Raw genomic sequence first — 24075 nt, 5'->3', positions numbered from 1 at the left:
ATGCTTGACGTCACTCGGTCTGAATCTGCTGCAAATTTACCTTCCGATTAACCAACGGTACGGGTGGTTCAGTTCGATAACTCCAAAAAACTCTGCCGACTTGAGGCACAAGTAGGAATTTTCTTCTACTTTCAGTTACCATGATCGCGTCAGTAACCGGCTGAGCTGCTCAGGAGCTACCGATCGAGCAATAGCCGCACTAGTTCTTCCGTCTGCAACGAGTTTTATTGACTATCGGTATAACAGAAAATCATGCCTGAAAAAGGTCAGAAATGTCAGACGGAGACATCTATCTCGAAGTAAGTAACCCACTGGAAATGGTAATAAACTCAAAGTCTCCGGCATCGGCGTTTTTTTAATGACAAGTTGGAAAACAAATGGTAGTAAATGGAAAATAAAACAGTTTTAAAAATGCTGCTCGATCGGTTCACGGATTTTTATGATTGTTGGCTTTGTTGTTCATGGGATTTTCATCCTTGTCATATTTGTCGAGTATGTCCAATCTGCTGAAGGATCCAATCATCGATCGGGCGGCCGAAGCAGCCCTTCCAAATCCACCCTCGCCCGAGCTCGAATCTCTGCTGCTTTTAGTAACTTTAACCGGTTTCGTTTGAATCCAAAATTTCATGAGGAAATCGAGTTCCGCCAGAAACGCTTCTTTCAGAGTGACCTGAATGCAAAGTAGCACAGAATACATTATTGTCTTAAGGAAACATGAAAGCATTGAATGTTGCAAGTGAAATACTCAGACCGGAAGTGAAGCTGTAGATCTTCACCTTTTCTTCGACTGCAATTTTCTTAATGTTCCAAACATACTCGAATATGGCCATTATGAAGGAAAACACACATCCGAATAACAAAACCAAAAAAACGCCACCGACGTTTGCCATTCCGAGTTCACCAGAATCTCCAGCATCACTAGGACCTTCTTTCGTACAATTTTTCGACCCGTATGACCACCATTTTTGTTTCAGTTCACGAAGTTTACCTCTTTCTTGGAGCTTCAGAATAGTTTCGCTTATACGCGTACGAAATGGCGAATCTAGGCATGATTTTCATCATGTATTTAATCAATGAGAAAAATATTTTTGTTGAATCAAAGAGTACGATGATATTTGTAATCTTCAAAACTCACTCGGAGGTAAAGCAATCCCGTAACCCTTGTTGTCGAGTAAGCCCCCCACTTGCATCAAATCACAATTTTTTTGAATAGTGTTTTCGATACCAGTCGATTCCATGAGGAAGGCGTAAGTTCTTTTTCCTTTTTTGACTCGATCGACACCCTCCTCATTATTTTTAGCCAGTACGCTGGGTCTTGATTCCTGCATTGCTGCCCACATGCGTTGATAAGTTGACAAGTTTGAACCCTGCAGGTGTTTACAAGAATGCATTGAAAATAATGTGCAATACAAATTTTTTCTCAGGTCATTATTATTCCAGGATTACCACTAAAACTGTGTAACGTTTAATTTCGTTGAAATAATAATGCACGTACCTCAAAGTACTGAGCGGTTGATCCACCAGCAACAGCGCCATATTTAATCGTCGTTTGAGCCGCAAGCTGTTCGACATTATCGATAGTAACATCTTGTTTCGTTGCAGTAAGAAAAGCAGCGAGATTAGCCGTGTAAGAACTGACCATGATGAGAGTGAAGAACCACCACATTCCAGCGACCATGCGTATCGACGGTGCCCTAAATCAAGCGCACGAGACGAATACAGATTCAAAATTGCAGCTAAAAAAAAATTATTACACAAGGCAAAAATAATTTCAATTATTCTCAATCTCATTATTTACTCCTGGATTTAAGGGATGCTACTTAGGACGCCTGGTATCTGATTTTAGTAGCAAATTAGAACACTCACGCCGGCACAAACACAAAACGGACTGAGGACCATATAACCGGGAGTGTTGTCACTAAAACTAACGTCTCTTTGCTCTTACTCGCCCTTCGCTGCTGTGCTCACTTGAGCTATAAACGCAAATACAAACAGCTTCAAAGACACCAGAGGTGATAACACTTGACAAGAAACGTAAGGACTGGGTTTGTTTTAAGCTTGGAACCTTGGAACTGACATAAGCGGAAATTAGACACCGTTTGTACGGTCACGAGTGTATAGTGTTTTGTGACTATTTCAATCAGACGTGAGACGTAAATCAAAGGGCTCTATTGGAAGTTTCGAATTTTTTAATCATTTGGTAAATTATGGCTTTTATCATGTCTGGAGATGATCCTGACCTGGGAAGAATATCAGAACCTTGTTGCATAAGGGAACCGATGGTCAACCAGAACGAATTCATGAGGTTGAAACTGTTTTCCAGCTCTTCCGGGTCGGTTGCACAGGGATGAGAACTGACCCATTCGCCCGGAGCCATTCTGAAATGAGAACAACGAAATTTGTCTTTTTACGTAATTGCATTATTTTGTAGGTAAGTGAAAGTAAACAGAGAAATTAGAAATACGTAGTAGTAATACTGACTCACTTGTGAATATCGTTTGATTAAATAAAGCTCATTTTTCAGTTATCTCATGAATTGGGTCAAAAAATTCTATGAATATTGAGAATTTCCAACGCGGTTCGAGTTTTACCTGGCAAGCATGAAGAGCATCACTGAAACTGCTAGAAAAGCAGTGGCCATGTACATCCACACGTCAGTAGAAAAAGGCGAAAGAAAAGAAAATAGTTCTGGCACTTTTTCCTCAGGTTTAGCGAAAAGTATACTTATTCCTGAAAATTTTTTCATCTCATGTATGCTGTGAATCAATTTATTTTTTCAGCCTCTTGAAAGTAAAAATCAAGTTGCAATTATTGTAAATTATGAAAGGCAACATTTTTTATTACCCAGATTCATAAAAGGCATTGTAAAGTCAACAACGCTTTCACGGGCTTGAGTAATCGTCAAATCGCAAATCGCCAAATCAGCTTGCTAAAAAATGAGTGAAAAATGATGCTTTGCTTCACGATGTTATTTCAATTTCAACGTAAATTTGTTTTTTCTAGTCTCACGTGATCGAGAAGTCGTCTCATTAGACCGTTCCACTGTTTCGTTTCGGGATCATATTTTCCGTACTGTAAATCCTTTACGATTTCCCATTTAGTCGTAAATTTCAATTCTTTCGCTATTTCCTCAATCAAATCGATGCAGTATCCGTGATATTGTTTATTATCGATCGTCACACCTTTCGGACCGGGCCCGGTCATTTCCATGACGTACGGCTCGCCCTGGAGAACAAACGTTCGATAAACGAAAGAAATTTGAAATGCTCGATGGGTTTTTTCGAGATGAACTATTTTGGTTTTTATCGGTTACCGGTTTTGTCGTAACTATCATTTCTTTGCCTTCCAAGCTTCTGTAAACTCCTGCGCTGCGTTCCTGTTGCGACCTCACCAATTTTAGGTGTCCGTCATCCCACCAACCAGTCACGTTTATGAGATTTCTTGCGGTTTCTTTTATCGTCAGATTAAATCCTCTTCGACCATTCTCTTTGAACGTCATCAAACCTGTTAATCTGCCTTCTTTGGCTATCTGAAAACGAGCACACATGTAAAAAGGATCGATCCCGTCGTCTTAAAAGGCCGCCGTCCTTTTCCAAAACGTCTTAAATTAAGCTGATATTTCAAGCTAATGAGTGGATCCCTTGGCGACCCTTTAAGTCTCGTAAAATTTTGTACGATGAACTAACTTCACGCATGAGATTCGTAATATTCGGTCCAGCCGAATACTTTTCTGGCTGACTGCAGGTTAATCGGGGAGGCACGATCTGTATTTGCGATTTTTCGTCGCCATTTCCATTAGAAATTCGGTCATTCAGCGCCTCGAGCGCTTGATGAAGAATGAAAACGGAATCGAAGAGGCAGCAACTTTCGACCTGCAGTACATTTGAAATGTTTACTTCATCAGTATAATTACGCGAAAAAGAAACAAACGTTTTAGTTGAAACACACCTTCAGGAACAAAGGAAATTGAAATGATTGAAAACAACTGTCGAGCCTCGTTTCGTAATAAAATAATAAAAAACACTAAGATCGTATATTAATTTAGGCCATTTTGATAAAAAATATAACACCATTGAAATATTATAATGACGAGTAAAAAAAAACACAGGCAACAATTCAGTTTAACCCCCTGAAATTTGCAGTCACTCGGTCGATTCCCAACCCATTTTCCAGAGTAATTCGTTCAACAAGACATCTTTTTTTCATAAATAGAGCATAGCCGAGGGTGCATTTATCAGATTCGGGGTTAACCACGGATCAGTGCGTGGAGATTCGAGCGGAATTCAGGGTCGTATTGAAGAAGGGGATGGAGAGTAGGGTGTGAATAACTCGAAAAGGGAGGAGTGTTGTTGTAGACGTCAAGATGTAATCCAAGAAGAGGGATGATTATGAGAATAAAGATAAGGCTAGGGAAGTACGTTTCAGCTGATATATAAGGGTCTGCAGACCCCTGTGCTGTCACCCTTGAATCATATACGATGTAAAATCTGCAATTTACCAATAGCTTCCCCAATGAATACTCAATCAGAAAAAATCGAATCCCATTCCCAGGACTGCCAGCTCCGAATATGTTTATTACATTTATTTTCAATCATTTCAATAATTATTATGATTTTTTGGTTACTGCGTCGATATTATGGAGAAAAAGAGTACCGAATTAAAACCATACGATTCGTCTGTCAGTATCTGGAAAAAGGTGACGTTCGAATCCGTGGTGTTCATGATTGCCAAGAGCTCCGACGACGAAGGGTGCTGGAAATGTTTGAAAATCATTCGGGGCGATGGAGAATGACCAATATATTTTCCAAATGATTGATTATTCAATTGAATTAATTTTAATTCCGTGCAAAATCAATGACGATATTCCCCAGCAACGAAATACCGTTTCGAGTGATTTTCAATAATTCGACGAGAATGAATTATAGAAAAGTACCAAGCCAGTGATGAAGTGCCGATAATATTCGCCGAAAAGTTTGACTTCTCTCGCTTGCTTCAGAACCTCTGAAAGGTTCTCCGGCTCGACGTCCAGCAAGATATTGTAATCGGAGGAATTTGCCACCTCTTTGAACAAAGGTCTGTATTCAGGTTCGTTATTGTTGTCCAGAACAGTTTTCAATTGTCGTACAGTTACAGGATTGTCCGTTGGCCCGTGCAACGCCAAGGCGTTTTGAATCCTCGAGAGGCCAGCGTTGGTTTGGTAAATTGCTGTGAACTGCTTCCAAACCAAGGCCTTTAGTGTTTCAGCAATTGCCTGAAACAATTAGCAACGAAAACACATCAATTGATGTTCAGCTGCGTTGCTGTTCACAGAAAAATATTTTCTGAATTTTAGATCAATGGCGGAAAAAGGTATTAGAGAAGGATCAAAATTTCAAACAGCAATAAAACTAGTGTTTTTGTTTCTTCGGCTACAACGACAAAAGAGATTAGAATGTTTTTCTCGCAAAGGTAAAAATCCTTTCTGCACGTCGCGAGACATTTTTTATATTTCCATCCCAACCCTCTGGATTCTCAGGGAAAAGCGTATAAAAAAGAAGTGAAGAAAAATATATATAAAAGCGGACTACAAAGTTGTATGGAGCGCGGGGAGCTGGGAGAGGGTAAAAGGCAGCGGATATACAGAGCTTGAAAAGCCTCATAAAATATGGATGTACTCGGAATCCCTCTGTCTTCATTCTCCCCTATTTCTCTGCTCTCTTTCTTTCGAATTTCTCATCCATACTAGTAGTCCGGTGTATTCATCGGACGGAAAATAGGATTGACGTATTGTCAGTTCACGCCTGTCGTAAAATTTATAATCCACGAGCTTGGGTATGCTCAGCTACCGAAAATATCCGAGACTCAACGGAACTCGTGTTTATTGTTGCGTGATGGAAATATTGCCATTCAAAAGTGAATGTTGATGATTAAAATGATTTTAAGCATTCGTCATCCTAGAAATGTTATCACTCATTCTTTTTGTAAAGATAAAACTGGCATTGTAATTGCGGTAAAGCGATTCGACTCACCTGCGATATTTTGGCTCCATCCGGATAAAAATTTATTGACGTGGCTGGAGTCTCTGATTCTTCGACACTCCGCCAAGCGTACTCGATATGTGGAATATCAAATCTGGCAGCCGTACTTGATACGATTCCCCGTGTGTACAGATTTCTGGGACCAAATATCGCGACGATTTCCAAACCGATCAACTCGCATGCTGAATTGTACATCAATTATTAGAGACTTTATTCCATGTGGATTTTACACGGATTTACTTTCATCACTGATCAAGGAAGAAATAACGATCCACGGAATTTTTCATGACGAGCAGCAAATGTCGTTGAGCACAAGTTTGTTTATTCCCCCATATTAATGGTGAAATGAATGATTCATTTGTTGAAATAATTAAGGGGTCTACCCTAATTATAATTTTCCAAAAATCCATTTTTTTTATTGTATTTTTCGAAAGTATACATATTTAAAAGTATCAGCGCGCTAATACGCAACGCACCGAAAAAATAAAAAATCGTATTGTATGTGCCATAGCCATTTACCTACTGAATCTAAAACTATATTTATTTGTTTTCTCTGATGATTAATTCCAGAGATTTTATCAACAACCTATCTTTTTTTTTGAACCTGTCATCTCCTCCATTTTTTTGTACGAAAACTGAGTAAAGTAAATATGAAATATTTTTTTTGTATGTTTCAAGAGTGTATTTTTTAGGCCCAACACTTTTTATGTCCATTTTACAATTTATACCGGTCAAAAAAATTAGGGTAAACGCGTTAATCGGATTTTCAAAATGGATCAGTTGATATTGTACGATTCAGAAAAGTGGCGAATCACGTTTCAACATTATACAGTTTTAAAAGTGAAGAGAAATTTGTTTCCCAATATTTTCTCAATCAGAGAGTTTCCCTCTTTTTTTGTCAAGTGTCAGTCCCACAAAAAAGGCTCTCCGGATGGCCAATTCCAATTTGTATTTCCGCTTATTTTTGCTCCCATTTTCACCTGCTTCACTCTCGTGTCGTAGATCGGTATACACATTCAAACGCATACCGAGGCGCACCCGTCAATTTGCGTGGATCCACGGATCGTGACTGTACAACTTCTCGCTTATTTTGGCTTTTTTCCCCTCGCATTTTCGCTCCCAACAAGCAGGACTAACGAACTGGTGAGTCTACCGGGCTCGGCAACTTGACGTTTTTCGTTACTTCCCCTGACGTTTTATCGTTACAGCTTACGTGGCATTTAGCTGGTAAAAGTATCGTAAAACCAATCAATTTCACGGATCGAACGAAATTTGCTCAACTCCATTAGTGTATAAAGAGCTTGTTAAATAGTGCGCGACATGATCGCTGACGGACAATCGTATATGTATTGAATTCATAATTGATCAAAGTCCGCGCGTTCTGTGGCTCAGTCTCAAAAACTTCACGCTGATGTGAGTATTCAATTTTTTTGTAGGGCGCGTAGCATTTTTCAAATAAGAAAATGGAAGAGTGAAAAAAGATTCATCTTCCGATTAATTTCTGCACGCTACCTTCCGCAGACATTTTTAACAGACTGAGAAAATAAATTCGCTGATTCAACAAAGATTTTTGTTGCATCAAAAAACTCCCAGATCCTAGCAACAAATTTACTGATCCAGCAAAATTTTTTCTTGTTTCAAACAAATGGTAGCGAACAAACCGAAATTTTTTAAATCCAAATCTAAATTTGGTGGCTCACTCGCATATAATTCTCATAGTACAACGCCAAATATTGTTGAATGGACAAAAGTTTTGCTGAATCGACAAAAAAATCGTTGTTCATCACGATTTATTGGATTAACGAGATATTTTCTTGAATTCGCAAATTCCTTTTCTCAGCATAGTTTTCCTGCTCTCCTCGTGGCTTCGTAAATTCATAAAGTCTCATTATTTCTCTAACGCGTTCACAATTTGTAGTGAATTATGAAGTAACCCTTTGATTTTTTTCGCTCGAGGAAATTCCTTACCCCGACTAACTTTTCAGCGAGTTGCTCCGAAAGCTTTGAGACGATGGAATCGCGCAGTCACGTTCTGTTACCCACTCGCAAAAGCTTCCTCAATAAAGGCAGTGAGTACAGCGTAAAATCCAAAATCGCGTACGAGAGTGAAAAGCCCGGTGTCGCTTGTGAGTATCGTAAACGCTCCGAATTCGTAGCGACGTATAATCATTCAAAGCTCAAAATGAGCTTCCTTGCATCCTCGTGACATATGACCCCAACAAAACAGGCCACTCTCTACCATTTTCATCTTAACCATATTACAGAAAGTACAAGAAAAAATACTTTGTTCGAGTCACAAACTCTTTCGAAGAATTAGTCTGCTTCTTTTTGTATCAGTACAAACGGATCGCAATTAAATTCGTCACGTTTTGTTTTTTAAGAAGCGCTCACAAATTTACATAATTAGAAAACAGTTTGAAGATCTGTATGAGATTGAATGAATTTGGAAAAAGGATTAAACCATTCTTGGGTTGTTCTTGGGGGCGTGCTGCTCGAAGCTGAAATGCAACAGAAGAGAACACTTTTTGGGAGCGATGTGAACATGAGTTTCGAACGTGTTCAAAATAGTTGTTGGATAATAAATCAAATATAGAGCTTCTCATTGCCTGCTATTTTCAAATCCATTTGACGAGCGCACACTCAACCTGAACATCGACACGTAATAAAATAAACTTGTGATGATTCCTGGTTATTAAGGAAACTTTTACAACACAAGACTTCACTTGACTTTGAAAAAAAGTTTAGTAGAGTTGAGATGATCGAACGATATGTGACGATATGAATTGAAAACGCAAAGGAAATACAGCTACACAATTGAGAAATTTGTTCGTTTACTAATTTGACATTCCTTTGAATTGAAGTGAGTTTCTGCGTAAGAAAGAAAAATATGTGCAAGACACGAATTACTCTCGACTCACACATTTGTATCAATCTCGATCGATTATAAATTCGATATGACTGATCATCATCGGATTTATTTTCATATTCTCATTACCTTTCCAAGTAAACCAGATTTCCTCATTCAATTTTTCATTGATCAATAATATCATATTTCTGCCAGGAATTTCCTAATGCAATATCCTTAAAGAAGAACAAAATAATGGAAAGAACGAGGATCCGATAATCCGGAAGAGAAGCGCGTCTCACCGAGTCAATGCAGTTTAGCAATAGAATGAAATTGACGGTATATAATTGTATTGAAAAATAAGACAAATTTCACTCTGAAAGGAGAACCTGCGTTAGTGGGTTTCACATGTTTTTTTGTCCTCAAAAATTTGTTCTCACTCTTCACGGACACGTAACACGATGTTTCTTTTCAGAAACTTGAAGCTCACAAAACTTCTGCGTTCAATCAATCTCAAATTCGCTCACCAAGCAAACCGGTCTTGAAACTGTCGTTACTGACGTTAACCCATCGTACGACTGGCTCCAGAACGAACGACGGTGCGATCTCTTCGGAGTCTAGTACCGCCAGGGCCTCCGTGAAAGCTTTGTATTGTTCCTCATCGCCTTTGTGAAATATTGCACCTGTAAGAACGAGCGATACTTTAAACGTGACGAATCGACAAGAGCACAGCTCAAATAAGGAGCGGAGAGGCGTTTTTTCGTATGACCTCTTCGAATCGAGGCTTGCATTTGAACAATTACACGATCATTTGTAAAAAGTTTATTTGAATTTTGGGAAAATTTCGGAAAACAAGATTTTTTGAACTCCACGTTGTTTTCTGTGTTCTTCATTAAATTGCAAACAATCCAAGTCTTCATTTTTGTTTCAGAATACGAACGTTAGTTTGATTGATATGGAATGCACAGTGGTTTTTGCCATATTCATTACGATTTGCGAAACCCTGGATAGAAAAAGGCGTTCAAACCACCAGCGACAATTGCTTATAGTTAAATATGCTGCAAGCGTGTGCGTTCGCGTGCGGGCTTGTGCTTTTGTACAGACGTAATGTTACATTGTAAACGAGAGGGTTGTGAGAGAAAATGCAAAGGGAAGGAGAGGCTCGAGAGAGAAACAGAAAAAGAAAAAGTGCGAGGGTGAAAATGAGATACAGAACGGCGAGTGAGAAAGATCGAATGCGGAGTACAACACGGGCAGGAAGAGAAAAAGTGAAACGCAGTTGGAAAGAGACATGGAGCAGAGTTTCACTTCAGAGTGAGGTGACCCATATTCTCACTGAATTAAACAAAGCTGCAGTCGCGGAAGAGGGATTTCGCGAGAGTGACGCACATGGCCGTAGCGTTCCACTCCCTTTTCTTATCGGGTTTGTTCGCAAACATCAACGACAACACCGATTTCTTGGTCCCATTTGCCTTCTTGTGAATAGCGCGTGAAAGCGACGTGCAAAGGACAAAATAGTTCCGCCATAATTCGAGAACATTCGTTTATGCCGACAATCGTTGAATCGCTGTTCGAATTTGCAACTTTCCAATTGTGCACTGTGCACTAATCACATGTGCGTTGAACTTGGATCACGTGAGCTTGCATTTGAGATGTTTCACTATGAAATTGTTTGGAAAAACTTCTGGTAACAATGTGTTTTGGGAAAAATATGGAGTCAAAAATTCTTTAAACAATTGCGAACGTGCCCAGTGAGCATGCGGAAATAGTAGTAAATTTATTTGAAGATAATCTCACGATGTTGTGACAAAGGTAAGTGCACATTGCAAAAAACCGTACAGAAGTCCCGGATTACAGGAACAGTGAGATGCCAGAGTAATACGCGTTTGTAGGGTGCTTGTAATGATAAGCTCGAATGAGATCGCAGGGAGGAGCAGATCGAGGCCGCGAGTGTAAGGCATTTTGTTTTGACATATTTATATATATATATAAAGGAAATTAGAGACGGAGAATAAAAAAGGAGGTCCAATGTCGTAAAAGCCAGAAAAGCTTTACTTGTTGGCGAGGTAAGAGAGCGAGAGGGAGAGAGGGAAATCCAGAAAGGGGGATGTGTCTTGAGTCTTTGTGCTTGTACGAGGGAGGCAAAATGCTCTAGTGCTTGCAACTGTGGCAAACGCTTGGCTGCTTTGCCCTTTCAATTGCTGCGTATGCAGCTTTACCATTTAACCCCATTTTCCTCGTTCTCGTAGTGTGTCTCTGTGTGCGAGTAGGTTCAACCATGGTTACATCCGAATTAAGGGTAAAAGCTGTAGCACGCATTTTCTTACGCTTTGCGAGACATTAAACACTGCCGCCCGGATAACGCCACAAATTAGTAATTGTCGGTTCGCTACAGGCTTTCGTTTGAGACTACAAAATGGTGGAAAAGCTTCAGCACAAAATCTCCCTATTTCTAGTATCAAAAAGGACTCGTTTAAAAAGCACGATTTACTCCCAATTATTCAACACGCATTTTCAACGTTCCATGCACTTTTACTTCGTGCCACAAAGCTTCCGTTTTCCAGTGACAGTCTCTCAAAGCTTTTCCAAATCTAATGGGTTATTTCGCGCTGCGGAATTTTCCACCCTCGTGTAATCCATTGTGGGAACGCACGAATCCACTCACATTAGTTCCAAGATCAATCCTGCCATAATCTACTTTCCATGCCTGAACGTAGTGCTAGTTTTCACAAGTGTTTTTTATTTTTTTTGAAAACCTGCTCTTTTCGTGGCTCATTCAAGTCCGGGGAAAAAATGATTCAACGATCAGTCAAAAATAATAGAGTTTATTCAGTTTTCTAAGAAAAAAGGTGAATTCAGAACAACTGAGGGTTTTCTAATATTCCTTTTCAAGAGGAAAGTATTGAAAAAAAAATTCGCATTTAACCCCAGCATTCGGAACGTCCAACTTCATTTTCGGTACGAACGTCTGCGTCAATTCTTTTGAAACAACGAGAGACTCACGAAAAAAGGTGCGAACGACACTGAAACGTCTTTAAACCTGTTGAGTTTGTTCTCCTGGATGTGTATATCCATCTTTATGAGAATAAAAAAACGTAGTTCTATAATAAAGCGTATGTCTTGTAAAAAAGCAATCTCGGAGTTCCTGTTCGATGTTTCTGTGCCTCGAAAGATATTCGACGACCATACTACGGTCTGTTTTATCCTGGCTCTTCAATTCTCCATTCGTTGTTTCCGTTCCTTTTTTCGTCAGAAAAAAGTTCTCACTCGGAGCTTTCGCACCCTCAGAGTCCCGAGGACACTGCATCGATCTTCCGACCACTTCCCACCGCAATTCCCTCTGGGTTTCCTATTCATACACATTCATGTATATCTGTATAAAAATCTATATATATTTATCATCGTCTGTGAAACTTTTATTTTAGCGCATTGTGTCCCGATAACATGGAAAGTTACGCTCCGTGTATCGGTGAAATTGCACACAAACTTTAACAGACATTTTCGTGTACACGAATCCCATATATATATTTACACATATTTTTCGGAGAGGGGAGTAAAAATGCAGAATAAGTTCTGGACTCTGGCGAGGGGGAAGCTTCTCTCTTTCGAATAATCGATTATTACTACTTGTCCCCCAGGACTTAGTTTACAATTCATCTAGAGCAGACTCCATTCATTATAAAAAAGTTTCACAGGTCATGAATGAATTAGAGAACTCGAAGAGAGAAGAATCCATTTATTTCGTATCCTTTGACGAATAAAATCCAGAGTGAACTTGGAAAATTATAAAACTCCGTGGAATATTCCATCTTCGACTAAATCGAATAAAGCTATTATTGAAAGAGTCGATCGTACGATAATAAAAATCTTGGTCGTTGTTATTCCGGATATTCGGTTGCCCATTAGGGAGTGTATTGACGAAATAATTTTTTCTCAATGCACCCCGAAGATAGACCGGATAATTAAAAATACTGTTTGAATTCGTACCCTCGCGATAGAAATTTCACTTTGCACCTGCTTGAGGTGAAAACACAAAGAGTGAAGAATTTGCTATTTTTTTTCTCCTTAAGGTCACGAGAAGTTTACAAGGACGAGGCGAGAACAATTTCCTTCAATTAGGAGGCTCCTGCGAGCTTACTAACTCACCTCCCAATCTCTGGATAAAAAATATTGCGTGGCCGCTTTGTCCGCAGTAGTTATGGTCAGCTACGGTCAGACGCAAGGATTCTCCGCCTCTCATCGCGCTGTAGAAAGTCCGCAGAGGCTAGCAGCAGCAAGAACGTTCAACCTCGGGAAGCAGCGTCCGTGAGAGAGACGCAGGCGAACTAAACTATTGATAAGAATATACACCACCGAGTTTGCCTGTTCTCGTATGTATAACTGGACTTCCTCGCGCTGTGTGTGGGTGTCAATTTAGCTGCTCCGAGCGATAGAGAACGGAATAGCTGTACACAAAATAAACTTTAAACACGGGCAGTGCGAGTGCTCCGTACGTAAGGACATGAAGAAGAAAGATGGAGAATAAGAGTGGAGATAGAGAAAGATGGAGGCCACAGTGGTCGGTGGCATTACAGAGTCAGACAAAAGTAAGTACCGTGAAAATTACACGATGTCGCGTCGCGACCTTTTCGCAGTCGCCTCAGGGATTTCCTCGCTTTACGTACAAAAGCTTGGGTTAATGTTAAGTGTGCCTTAAGCACATCGCTACTTTAACGACACACATTTGTACAAAGTACGTCATTTTTTCTCCTCTTCCTTCAAAAATAGTTCTTTTAATTCGGCGTTTTTCATCATATTTTCTCGTTGGCTGAGGTGGGACCAACGATCCGAAAAAGCGTGAAATTCATCATTTTTCCACCGAGTCAAGTATTTTAGATTTTTTTTTTACTCGACAAACGCAGGCATTACCAAAACCGCGCACAGGAGAGGTCCAGTATTAAATATCACGATTTTTCGTCCGGTGTATTGATGAAACCGCAGGATTGACTCTCACGCATGGGGACAGTCGTTTAAAGCTGTGCCGGCTGTCGTTTACGAAAAGCACCCATCCCCTCGCTATTCTCATGTACATATACATGACCGGATGGACCGCAACAGCAGTGAGGTGCAGACAACCCCTACCGAGCTGTCATCGCTTTTGCATTGTTTTCGATGCCCGAATGAGGTTGCCGAGTACCACGCTCCAGCGAAGATACACACCTATGAATATTCCATTGTGTAGAAGCACCCACAGACCCGAAATTCCATAAATTCAATTGGCATTAGCCGATTTCATTTTCTGAACTGAATATCGTTGCTCGGGCCCTCGTGATCGGCAACTTTTCAGAATATGCGTGCAGCAATTCGGGGATAGTTAATGTGTCATTAATTGGCCGAACGTAATTTCAACGGTCCCTCATCTTCTACACTTTCCACTCTTCCCATTCCCCTGCCTCTTTGAGCTTATTTGTTCCATTGTTTCTCGAGTGCAACTGATGTTACCCTTTCTGCATGAATGAGTCAGCCTCGGCCAATTAGATTCAACCATATTGATTAACGAGACTCGACATTACACGCTCTTCATGTTCTCGTTACGCCATCTGCTTCGTGTCGTACAGACCGCATTAAGCCTCTTGTTAAATATCATTTGTATTATCCAAGAGTGAATAACGAAAGAGGGCGGGTGATTGATGCCTGATAAATTGAGCGAGGACACGAGTTTAACTAAATTTTTAACTATTCGAATCACGATAACACGTTTCACGAGAAGGATTGACAATGATTTCAGAGGTTTCAACTAATTTCCACGTTATTTGTGTTTGAATAAGTCAGTTATTAAAACTATAGAGACTTTCGATAATAGATATATTTAAGACCCCGGACAAACCTCTTTTCGTATCCAAGGAAGCCAAAAAATATCAATCTTGCTTTTCGCCTCTTGTTTTATAATTAGTCTTGGAAAAAACTCTGAATAGAGATGAAGCGCTTTCTCTAGTTTCATTAAAAGCTCAAGTCTATAATATATCATTTCAAACAAACTAATAATATTTGTTTCTTATTTATGGTAGCAGATTGGTTGAAAGTATCAAGTTATTTGTTTTGTTAAAATTTTTAATATCTAGTAGTATTTTGTAATTGTTTAATGACAACATTAGTTGAAAACACCAAGCAAACCCGCAGATTGATCAGAACCATCAATGAGCCACCGCGATCCGATCAATCTCTGTGTCTTCAATTTGCTTGTTTAAGAATTGAACATGATCATCAGTATGGCACGCATTTTAATGTGAACTTGATTGATCTTGCTTTTCGTTTGACCTCGTTTCACAAGGTAAATTAATCAATCTTATATTTACTTTATCATTTCAAAATGAAATGTTCTTTTTTTTCAAACTCAACAACCGACTATTCCGTTCGTCGATTAACATGAACAAAATAAAGTTGTTAACCAAAACCAGGTAATAATTATTCAAACAGTCCGACATTCTCCAACAATCGTTTATCACAACCAACACAAAAAGAACAAAATAATATAAAAAACAATGGATCGGATTGAAAATCTTTTATTCAGCAAAATGCAAATTTGCGAAATTTCTCGCCCGAAATTGGTTTAAAAATTCGTTAAAGTCTCTTAAAACTTACTTCCATAGTTCGACAACAGTTGTCGCTGCCGAAGCCAAAATGTCAATCATTCAGCCTCCTCAGCTTTGCCAATGTCGATGCAAATAATACCAGAACAGAGAATAGTTAACACGTACGAAACAGAACGAACGTAAAATTCGATCCCGTATAGAAGGAGTCTGTCAAAGGATGCAAGTGAATTTGCGGTATATCAAAATATATATAGAGCCTTAAACGTATATATAAAAATATATGAGGAGAGTGATGGAAATCACTCTTCCCAATTTGTCCAGTTCCCTCTGTATATAAAAGCCACCCCTGGTGCTTCGAGTTTCGGCATTATCGTCACGTCTAGACGGCGCTGTTGGTCCAAGCTGGTCTATCCACGAGGTCACCAAAAGCAATTTGTTTGTTATGGTTATATGTGAATCTGTATATGGCGAATACCTATGGATATATTTATGTAAGCGTACACGAGTATGTGAGAGTGTGTGTCAGTACATGTCTTTTATGTTTGCTATAGCGAGCAAACGAGCTTGGACACACCGACAAGCAAGAGTTAAAAATGAAAGAGGGTCGTTTCTCCTCGAGTTTTCCTTCTTTTCCCTTTCTGGCTTATATGGACGAGGATGTACACACACACACACACATATATCGAGGAAGCTGCAGCATTATGCTAAAAATCATACGTAGAGACGGAAAAATAAGTCCACATAGAATCTAGATTAGTGGACGACGCTTGGGAAACGAGCGACATAAAATATTCTTATGAAGGTACTCGAGGTTTTTTCTACCGAGTACATTTTTATCGTCACCCTTAAATACCCTGGGCATGTATTTGGAGCAAGATTATTGTGGGAGCTTCGTCAAGGGTGGTGAGCCGCGCTGATCTGAGTCCCCGCAAATAATTTTTCGTTGGAGACATGCTTTCAAAACCCAGTGACAACTACACCGGTAAATTCATAAAATTATATTTACATACCACTGTTCCCAGAAGTATTCACCTGCGTCTGAATGCTCGATGAAAAATATTTCTTCCACACAGACACGAAAGTCTCGTAATCGAACTATACAATTAGCACACGAAAATATCTACAGATCTTCATCCCTTCATTAACTCAGTATTTTTTAATAATCATCGAGACACGTTTCGTTGCATCGATCAGACTTATCTACAGAACCGATTTTACGGCCCTAGGACTATTGATACCCGAAAATAAGCCAGGGGCGTGAACTTCTTTACGTTTTATTTTTCCTTTATTATGTCTTTTTGTTGACTATTTTTATCTCTCTTTTTCCTATTACACTTGGTCGAATGGCAGAGAGTAATATATAGGCTACGTGTAATGCAGCTATATAAAGCTACAGACTCTATGGCTCGTTGAGGCGTAACTCTTTTCGCGATACCTCGTACAAGCGATAACGAGCCACCCGGGAAATTGAGTCGTCTCGGACCTTCCTGGACTGCCATCGTATGGACCTTTTTCAATACGATACACATGCATTTACGTATATCTGTACATGTTGAGTATGTATGTCTATACAGGACCAAATATATATATTGTCATATATACGTTTCTTCAGTATTGCCGAGGTCTATGGGTCTTGTGATAAAAACCGGACAATAAAACCTATCGCGAAGAAAAGAAAGAAATACATTTCCTTCACCCATACGTCTCTGACTTCCTCGAGAATTTCTTCCACCTTCCCCGCGAGCCAATCAGGGACCGTCGAGGTGACCTTCCTTCAGATCTATTGAGAAAATAATATGAGAAGAGGAGACGCGTGAACTAGAAAAACAAAACGGTCGAAAAAGTCGTGAAGAAAATTCAGAAGTGAGGAAAAGATTAATACTTTGGTCTCTCATCGTTCGTCCATTCGTGCCGCCTTATCTCGTTTCATTCACACCCGTAACATTCGCGGCCCGGCAATTTCACGCTACGAAAGTTTCAATGTTACCGGACGCTAACACAGGCCAGCGTGCAACGACGGGAAACTCAACTATTTTTCGAGCACATGGCGCGCGGGGAAACCATTTAACTGGGAAAACATATTCGCTCTTTTTCGAAGAGAAAATAAATTCTGCTGATAGTATTTTTTTTTTTTACTACGGAGGACGATCCCGTGTCTCCGAACTCGTGTCTCTGCTTTATACTGCCGAAACCTGTATTTTTAAAGCACATTTTGATGCATTCGCCTGGAGAAATTGCTTGAAAGTATGGACAGATGGCTTTGAAAAATAGTTTCATTCAATGAAATTAATTGCAACGTTTGTACAAACATGTTTTTTTCATTTTGCTCTCACATCTCAACGATAAATTTCCGACACGCAATCACAATAGCAGCCCACTATGTGCACGTACGTGTATGAATGAGGATGCAAGAAAAGTAGAGACTTTGACTTAGGGCAGGATTCCCACGAAGTAGTTCCAGAACGATGAAACTTTTTGACTGCATTTTTATGAACTAAATTTCCCACTGTACACGACCATTAAAGCTTTTTAATGTCTCGATATATAAGTGCACATCTATCCTGAGCAATTACCATAAGAATACCAAGCTCGTTCTGCAACTATTAAAGCACCGGATGCTGTCGGTTATTTTTTTGTTCAATTTTTCTTCTGTCTCACAGCAGGATCAGCGAAGAAAAATTACCTTGACATTTTTTAGCTACGAAAATTTCGGGACGTGATGTATTCAGGAGCGAGAACAAAAAATTGCGGACGCTTTTTAACCGGAGCTTTGCATAATTATTACATTAATTTATAGAGGAATTACGACCATATATTCAAAGGATTGTCATCGACGACTAAAGACACAGTTGAGATCTCCAAATGGTATCACCTTTATCGAGTGAACGTTAATCATTTAACCCTTAAACACCGCACTCCTTTTGAGTTCACACACTCACCACATTGGCGCAAATTTTCACTTCGACTTTTCAAAATTGTTTACTTCATTCATAAATGTATGGAATGAATCTTACAACGAGACTTTTTAGGGATGAAAATTTCTTAGTAGTCGATTACACAATCATTTAAAAAATTGAAAAATAAAGTTTCATTATAGAAAAATGGTGAAATTAATGAAAGGAATTTTGAAGTAACACTTGAAATTTTCGTGGGTGTAAATTGCACCAGTCTGGTGTCTATACGGGTTGAAAGTAGTTCTATAAACAAAAAAACTGCATTACTAATAAAAATGCTGCATGGGGTTTTCTCGTAGGCGGATTAAAATTGAAGGACCTCTCTTCACGTAGCTCAAGACTCTTTCACTTTTGTTTCGTCTTGTGATGTATAGACTGGAGAGTTTCAAGTTGAGATATTTTGACCTTTTGTTTCCGCATCCCCATTGGAATAATTACAAGGGCCGAGTAACATAGAGATTTTCCATTTCTCTTAGCTGCTCTTTAGGAACTTTACATAGACTAACACAGTCCCTCATCTCGCAGCTTTGGTACGAGAGGTTGGTTCGCGCTTTTCGCATTGAAATTTGCATAACACTCTTAATAGGTTAGAAGATGGGAGTCTGCGGTGTAAAATTACATGGGGATGTGTGTCCCCCCACGAGATATTCCCAGTCGTGGTTTTCGCTTCGTTCTCTCTCTCTCTCCCTCTCGGTATTTTCCATCTTCGTATACATACGGAGGAAGTGGTGACTGGGTACGATAATTACGAATAAATATGGTCGCCAACAAAGTTTCGATAAAATCGTCATCCGCTTGTTTACGAGGAGGTGAGACAGGAGCTTTCGACATTCGATAATTCCGACTAACAATAATCTCACTGTTATAACACACGTTTCTCTGACGTAAGAAATTTCCGGATGAGAAATAACCAGCATTTTTAGAATCCCTTAGCCTTCGTTCTGAAACCAAAGTGCATCAAGCCTTTGGCGATTGAAAAATGCTCGTCGTCCCATTTGTCATTTTCTTTAAATAACTTTTTCACCTTTTTCATACTCATTATCCAGGATAATAAATTTCAAGAATAGAGCCACTGGCGATTGAGTCCATTCCAATTTCTCACTTCACGCTTTTACGAGGGTAGGACCTCGTAACCAGACGATTCCATTGATTGGTGTGCATCATCTACTCGGGGTATCATATCGAGGATCTAATTCCCACGGGGTGTCTACGTATCTGATTATCGAATCGGTAGTTTCACGTGGAGAGACGCTTCGTGGTTTAATTAAACTTAAAACTATCATCCCCACTATGTACAATTCGTAAATACCTCCATGTACAGATAAAGCCGTATATATACAGTGCATGCTTGTATACGCAGGAACAAATGTGTTTAGAAGCGGCTAACGTTGTGCCTAAGCTCCGTTCCCTCGAGGCGTCATTAACCAAGGAGCCCGAGTGGAATTTTAATAGGTTCGCGAAACAAAGTTCGACGAATAAACGGGGGAAGAAAGAGAAAGATAGAAAATGGACCATTTACGTAGAGATACAAGAAAACTGGGGGACTCAAGATGGACCGATTTTTTCTGGATTTGCCTATATTTATGCAGCAGTCAAAATGATGTGCATATGCATACTGAGGAACTGTAAGACCGTTGAGAAAAGAGCAGTTTGAGTATCTCTCCCAGTGGAAGAGCTTCCTCTTGACAGATTGACAAATATACATGCATAACAGCTCTGCAAGATTTTTCTTCTGCACAGATGAGAGTTAACTCGAAACTGTATGAAGAGGAAGGGAAGAGGAAGAGCCCTGAATGTGCCAGTGATTGAGCCAATCATTGTGCAAAATGAACATAACAAGAGCTTCGGAGCTCGACCAGAGGCACGACATGTCCCACGAGCGTACATTCTAGCAATTGTAATTGTTACTCTACCTCCCCCCCCCCCCCTTCCTCTTCCTCGGTGAATCGCTCCTCTTTCCACTGTACCTTTGGCATAATTACATTTTCTCCCCCAGCAAGTCTGCATCCCATTATCTCACTGACTGAGCCATAACAAAACGGATATTTTCTATTCGCCAAAAAACTTTCATTTGCTACTCAAGGTTAAAGTGAAATGAACTATTCTTATGAATCGAATGCTCACACAATTGACGAACAGAGCAAAATCGATTTTACCTTCACAGAAAAATGCTCGAATGTCTTGTCGCGAAACGCATATTTGTTGGGTTAGAGGATTTGTTGAAAAGATCTATGAACGTGGCTGTGGAATTGGAATATGGAGATTTTTTTTATCTGGGAGTATTTTCATATGGAAATGCCGGAAAAAAAGTTCTTATTTCATGAAATAAAGATGATTTAGACACGTTGATCGTTGCAAATTTGTCATGCAGATAAGAAAAGTTGCGTATACTTTACAAGAAAGTGAAAACACTGAAGGAAGAAGGTCGCAGTACTCGTTGGGGATTTAACGTGAATCGGGGAAAAAAAGTGTACACTCCACAGAAAGAAAGGAGCGATATACATCGATGGCTTTTCATAATCAAGCACAATGTATGGCAATATCAAACGGCTCAAAGGGAATCATAATAGTTTGAAAAGAATAATACAAACGTGGATGACAATACTAAAGGAATGCTATTGAATAAAGTATGAAAAAATGATCCTACGAATAGGATTACATAAATGTGGGGGATGGAGATGGATAGAGAAAAAGAAAAATAGAAAGAGAGTGGGATATAAAAATAGGAAAAGTAGATTGAGAACAAGCAGCTACTTTCAATCGGGAGGTGAACGACAAAGCTCGGCTCAACCCCTCATGATGTGAAAGAGAGACTACGTGAGAAAAAGAGCAGGAAAATTCGAAGATGTCTATGGGAATATTTGAGAGATTTTCACTGTTGCTATTCGTATCTTATTTTATTTCAATAGCAAAGTTTGATATAATTATTCGCGACTAATGCGAAAAAGTTTTTTGATGGAAAGTGATTTTCATAATTAATATTATACTTACAGCTAACACAGAGAGCGTTTTAATGCATAAAAGGGTTAAAAAGAAAAACGAGCTTTCCGTAAACGAGCATAAAGAGAAAAACACGGCACTCGTATAAAGGAGCACTAAAGCAAGGAAGTTTTTTCTTTATATTTGGCTCGAGCTCGGGGCTCGTATAAAGGCTTCGAATCTCAACTCACAGCGTTGTCCCTTTTCTTTTCCCATTGCGGACGACGAAGATCCTTCAGGATTCTTTTCCCCATCTCGTGAGATAGAACGTATGGCACCGACAGGTGGCGTTTTATATCAATAAACTGGCTCTACTGCCACCGAAAGAATAAAGCCCGTGTCCCCTTCAGACAAACGATATGGGCCCGAGTGAATGAGTAAACGAGGAACAATTTATCCATTCGAATAAGTCGAGAAATCTCGGAACGAAGCATAGCCATTAACATTCATAGGCCAAGAATGAAAATCACGAGTCCAACCCCTCGTTTTGTTTCATACATTCAATTTAATATATGTGAATACGTAAAATGCGGAAAAAAGGGGGACAAAATGAGGAAGAAAAAGCCGGAGAAGATTCCACATTAAATCTTCGTTTCTAGGATCTTTGGCTCAAAAATATACTATTTTTTATATATATATATGTATATTATGGGAGGATGTGTGTGCTTGAATTATCTGAGCAAAAATTCTGCAATCATAAACCATTTATTACACCGTGGATCAAGCCCCTGGCAAAATAAATCGCCAGAAGAAAATCGTTACGGTGCCGTTCAGTGTCTGGCTACTTTTACGATCATAACTTCCTGCTGGAAGAAAAAGCAGTGAAACATTGACCCACACTACGCCAAATTTATATTCCAGCTGCCATTTAGGGCCGCAGACTTTCCAAATTATTATACGACGAAATGACTTTGCAATATATTCGTTAAAATAATAAGATTTCATAAAAAATCAAATGAATTTTCGAGATAACGTCAACAACGAGAGAGTTTCAGAAATATTTACAAAGATGCATGATCTCCATAAATGTTGAAATCTGTTTAACCTTTTGAGTGAAAAACATATTTCCGATCAATTTTATAGCGGCATCGAGAGACTCGTATAGGGGCATGTTTGTTTTCGTCTCTTATAACTTTTTACACAGCGGAAATGGAAGCGTGGTAGAGGATCCAAAAGTATCCAGTTCACGTTCATTCTGCTGTCGAGTCGTGTGTATATTTTTCTCGCACCCAAACCGGAAGGCAAAACCCAGGCAGAAAAACTTCCCCACGGGAGTGACGATATCTCCGGAATTTTACGATTGAGCTGAGAACGCGATGTGAAAGTCGATATGCGCGATATATGCGTACGGGCAATTCGTACTGGACTGAGTCAATCATTCGTAAAACATGTCAAGGGGTCACTCTTCGTGGCAAAAAAGTCCTCATGAATTCGTGTTCGTATACACAACTGCGATCAACTAATATATTAGAGGATCTTTATTTTTTTTTTTTAGAAAAAAAACGAATGTTTCGTTTACCATGGAAAGGCTCGTAGCAAGGATCTCAGATATGGAAGGGTCATTGAAAAGGGTTGTACATTTCCGTGACCCCTGGAAACTGGTTTTATCCGGAACACGTGAGAAACTCTATGCACATACATCGATTGTTCGTCCGCAGTGTTGCAAAAGTGGAAAATCTCGCGAGAAGAATTGAATTTTATAGAGAGAGATAAAAATGCAAATATATAATAAAAAGGCGTGTAAACTAAAGAATTTTATGCTTCATGCTCTTAGAGCCAAGGTAAATTTGGCTTTCTACTTGTTGATAACGTATTGAAATATGCAAAGTCAACGCGCCGACGAGAATGCACACAGAATTTTGATAAAATACGTGCGAAATCACTGCTAAATAAGTCAAACATAAAAACCCATCAGGAATTCGATGCGATTGAAAATTTTCTTACCGATCCTTAGCGTTCGTGGCGCGGCTTGTCCACCGCTCAGTAGAACGATGCTGAATAAAATTTTCAGCCAAAATTTTGTCTCCATTCTTGAATTTTTACCTGCAAGCAAGAAAAAATACGCCATTGAAGAATGACAAGAGCCAAAAAATTGCTAACGAAGTGATGATTTCGTTCAAAAGTTTCATTAAAAATTTCCTTAATAGATGGAACAATCATTTTTATTCAGCACACAACAGAAAGACGCCACGGAGAATCAGGCGATTATATATGCTTCAAAATATTCATCGTAAAAAATTCGATGGACTGTTCGTCAAATGAAAAAGTTTTCCACGTTCAAAGTCTTCGTCTCGGGGCTGTTGGAATTTCAATTTTTCTATATGAATTCAGTCCTAAGGAAAAAGTCTATGGAATTCTCACAATTCATGTTCTCAAGTGTCTTGGCATCGTCAGCCCTCTTTTCTCACTTCTACATTGTCCGCACAGAAATCCCTGTCGATTTACGTTGACTCTTTTCTGGAGGGAAGGTCAGGGGAGAAGTGGGACGATATATCGTTTAGTGCATAACATGGCCAAGTTCGGTGTTGGCTCGCTCGCTTTCCTTTCAATTGGTGGCATTCACAGCCAACCCGACGAATTACTACTGCTTTCGTCGTCGATTCGGTCGAACATACAGAAACCTCGATTTGCCAAGGAGAGTAAAAAAAAATTTCGTTTTATCGCATTAGGGGGAAAATACAAAGAGAAGTCATATTGGCCGAACGATT

General features: G+C 39.5%; 1 protein-coding gene across 1 annotated transcript in view; it reads right to left on the bottom strand.

Annotated features, from left to right (window-relative positions):
- Window positions 1-335: 335 nt before the first annotated feature.
- LOC122413239 (glutamate receptor ionotropic, kainate 2-like) overlaps window positions 336-24075 on the bottom strand; it is a 32817-nt gene continuing 9077 nt past the window's right edge. The window contains exons 2-16 of the mRNA XM_043423442.1: window positions 23312-23410; window positions 9390-9545; window positions 6009-6199; window positions 4934-5251; window positions 4654-4752; window positions 3687-3872; window positions 3314-3529; window positions 3010-3225; window positions 2845-2929; window positions 2592-2730; window positions 2241-2378; window positions 1496-1694; window positions 1136-1367; window positions 777-1042; window positions 336-670 (exon numbers count right to left, since the gene is read on the bottom strand). Of these exons, the coding sequence (XP_043279377.1) occupies window positions 428-670; window positions 777-1042; window positions 1136-1367; window positions 1496-1694; window positions 2241-2378; window positions 2592-2730; window positions 2845-2929; window positions 3010-3225; window positions 3314-3529; window positions 3687-3872; window positions 4654-4752; window positions 4934-5251; window positions 6009-6199; window positions 9390-9545; window positions 23312-23396 (2769 nt within the window). The 5' untranslated portion in view covers window positions 23397-23410 and the 3' untranslated portion in view covers window positions 336-427. The remainder of the gene's footprint in view (window positions 671-776; window positions 1043-1135; window positions 1368-1495; window positions 1695-2240; window positions 2379-2591; window positions 2731-2844; window positions 2930-3009; window positions 3226-3313; window positions 3530-3686; window positions 3873-4653; window positions 4753-4933; window positions 5252-6008; window positions 6200-9389; window positions 9546-23311; window positions 23411-24075) is intronic.

This window comes from Venturia canescens, chromosome 7 (genome assembly GCF_019457755.1).
Source record: "Venturia canescens isolate UGA chromosome 7, ASM1945775v1, whole genome shotgun sequence".
Classification (NCBI taxonomy): domain Eukaryota; kingdom Metazoa; phylum Arthropoda; class Insecta; order Hymenoptera; family Ichneumonidae; genus Venturia; species Venturia canescens.
Note: the sequence above shows the minus strand (reverse complement) of the source record. Positions and strands in the feature narration are given on the sequence as shown.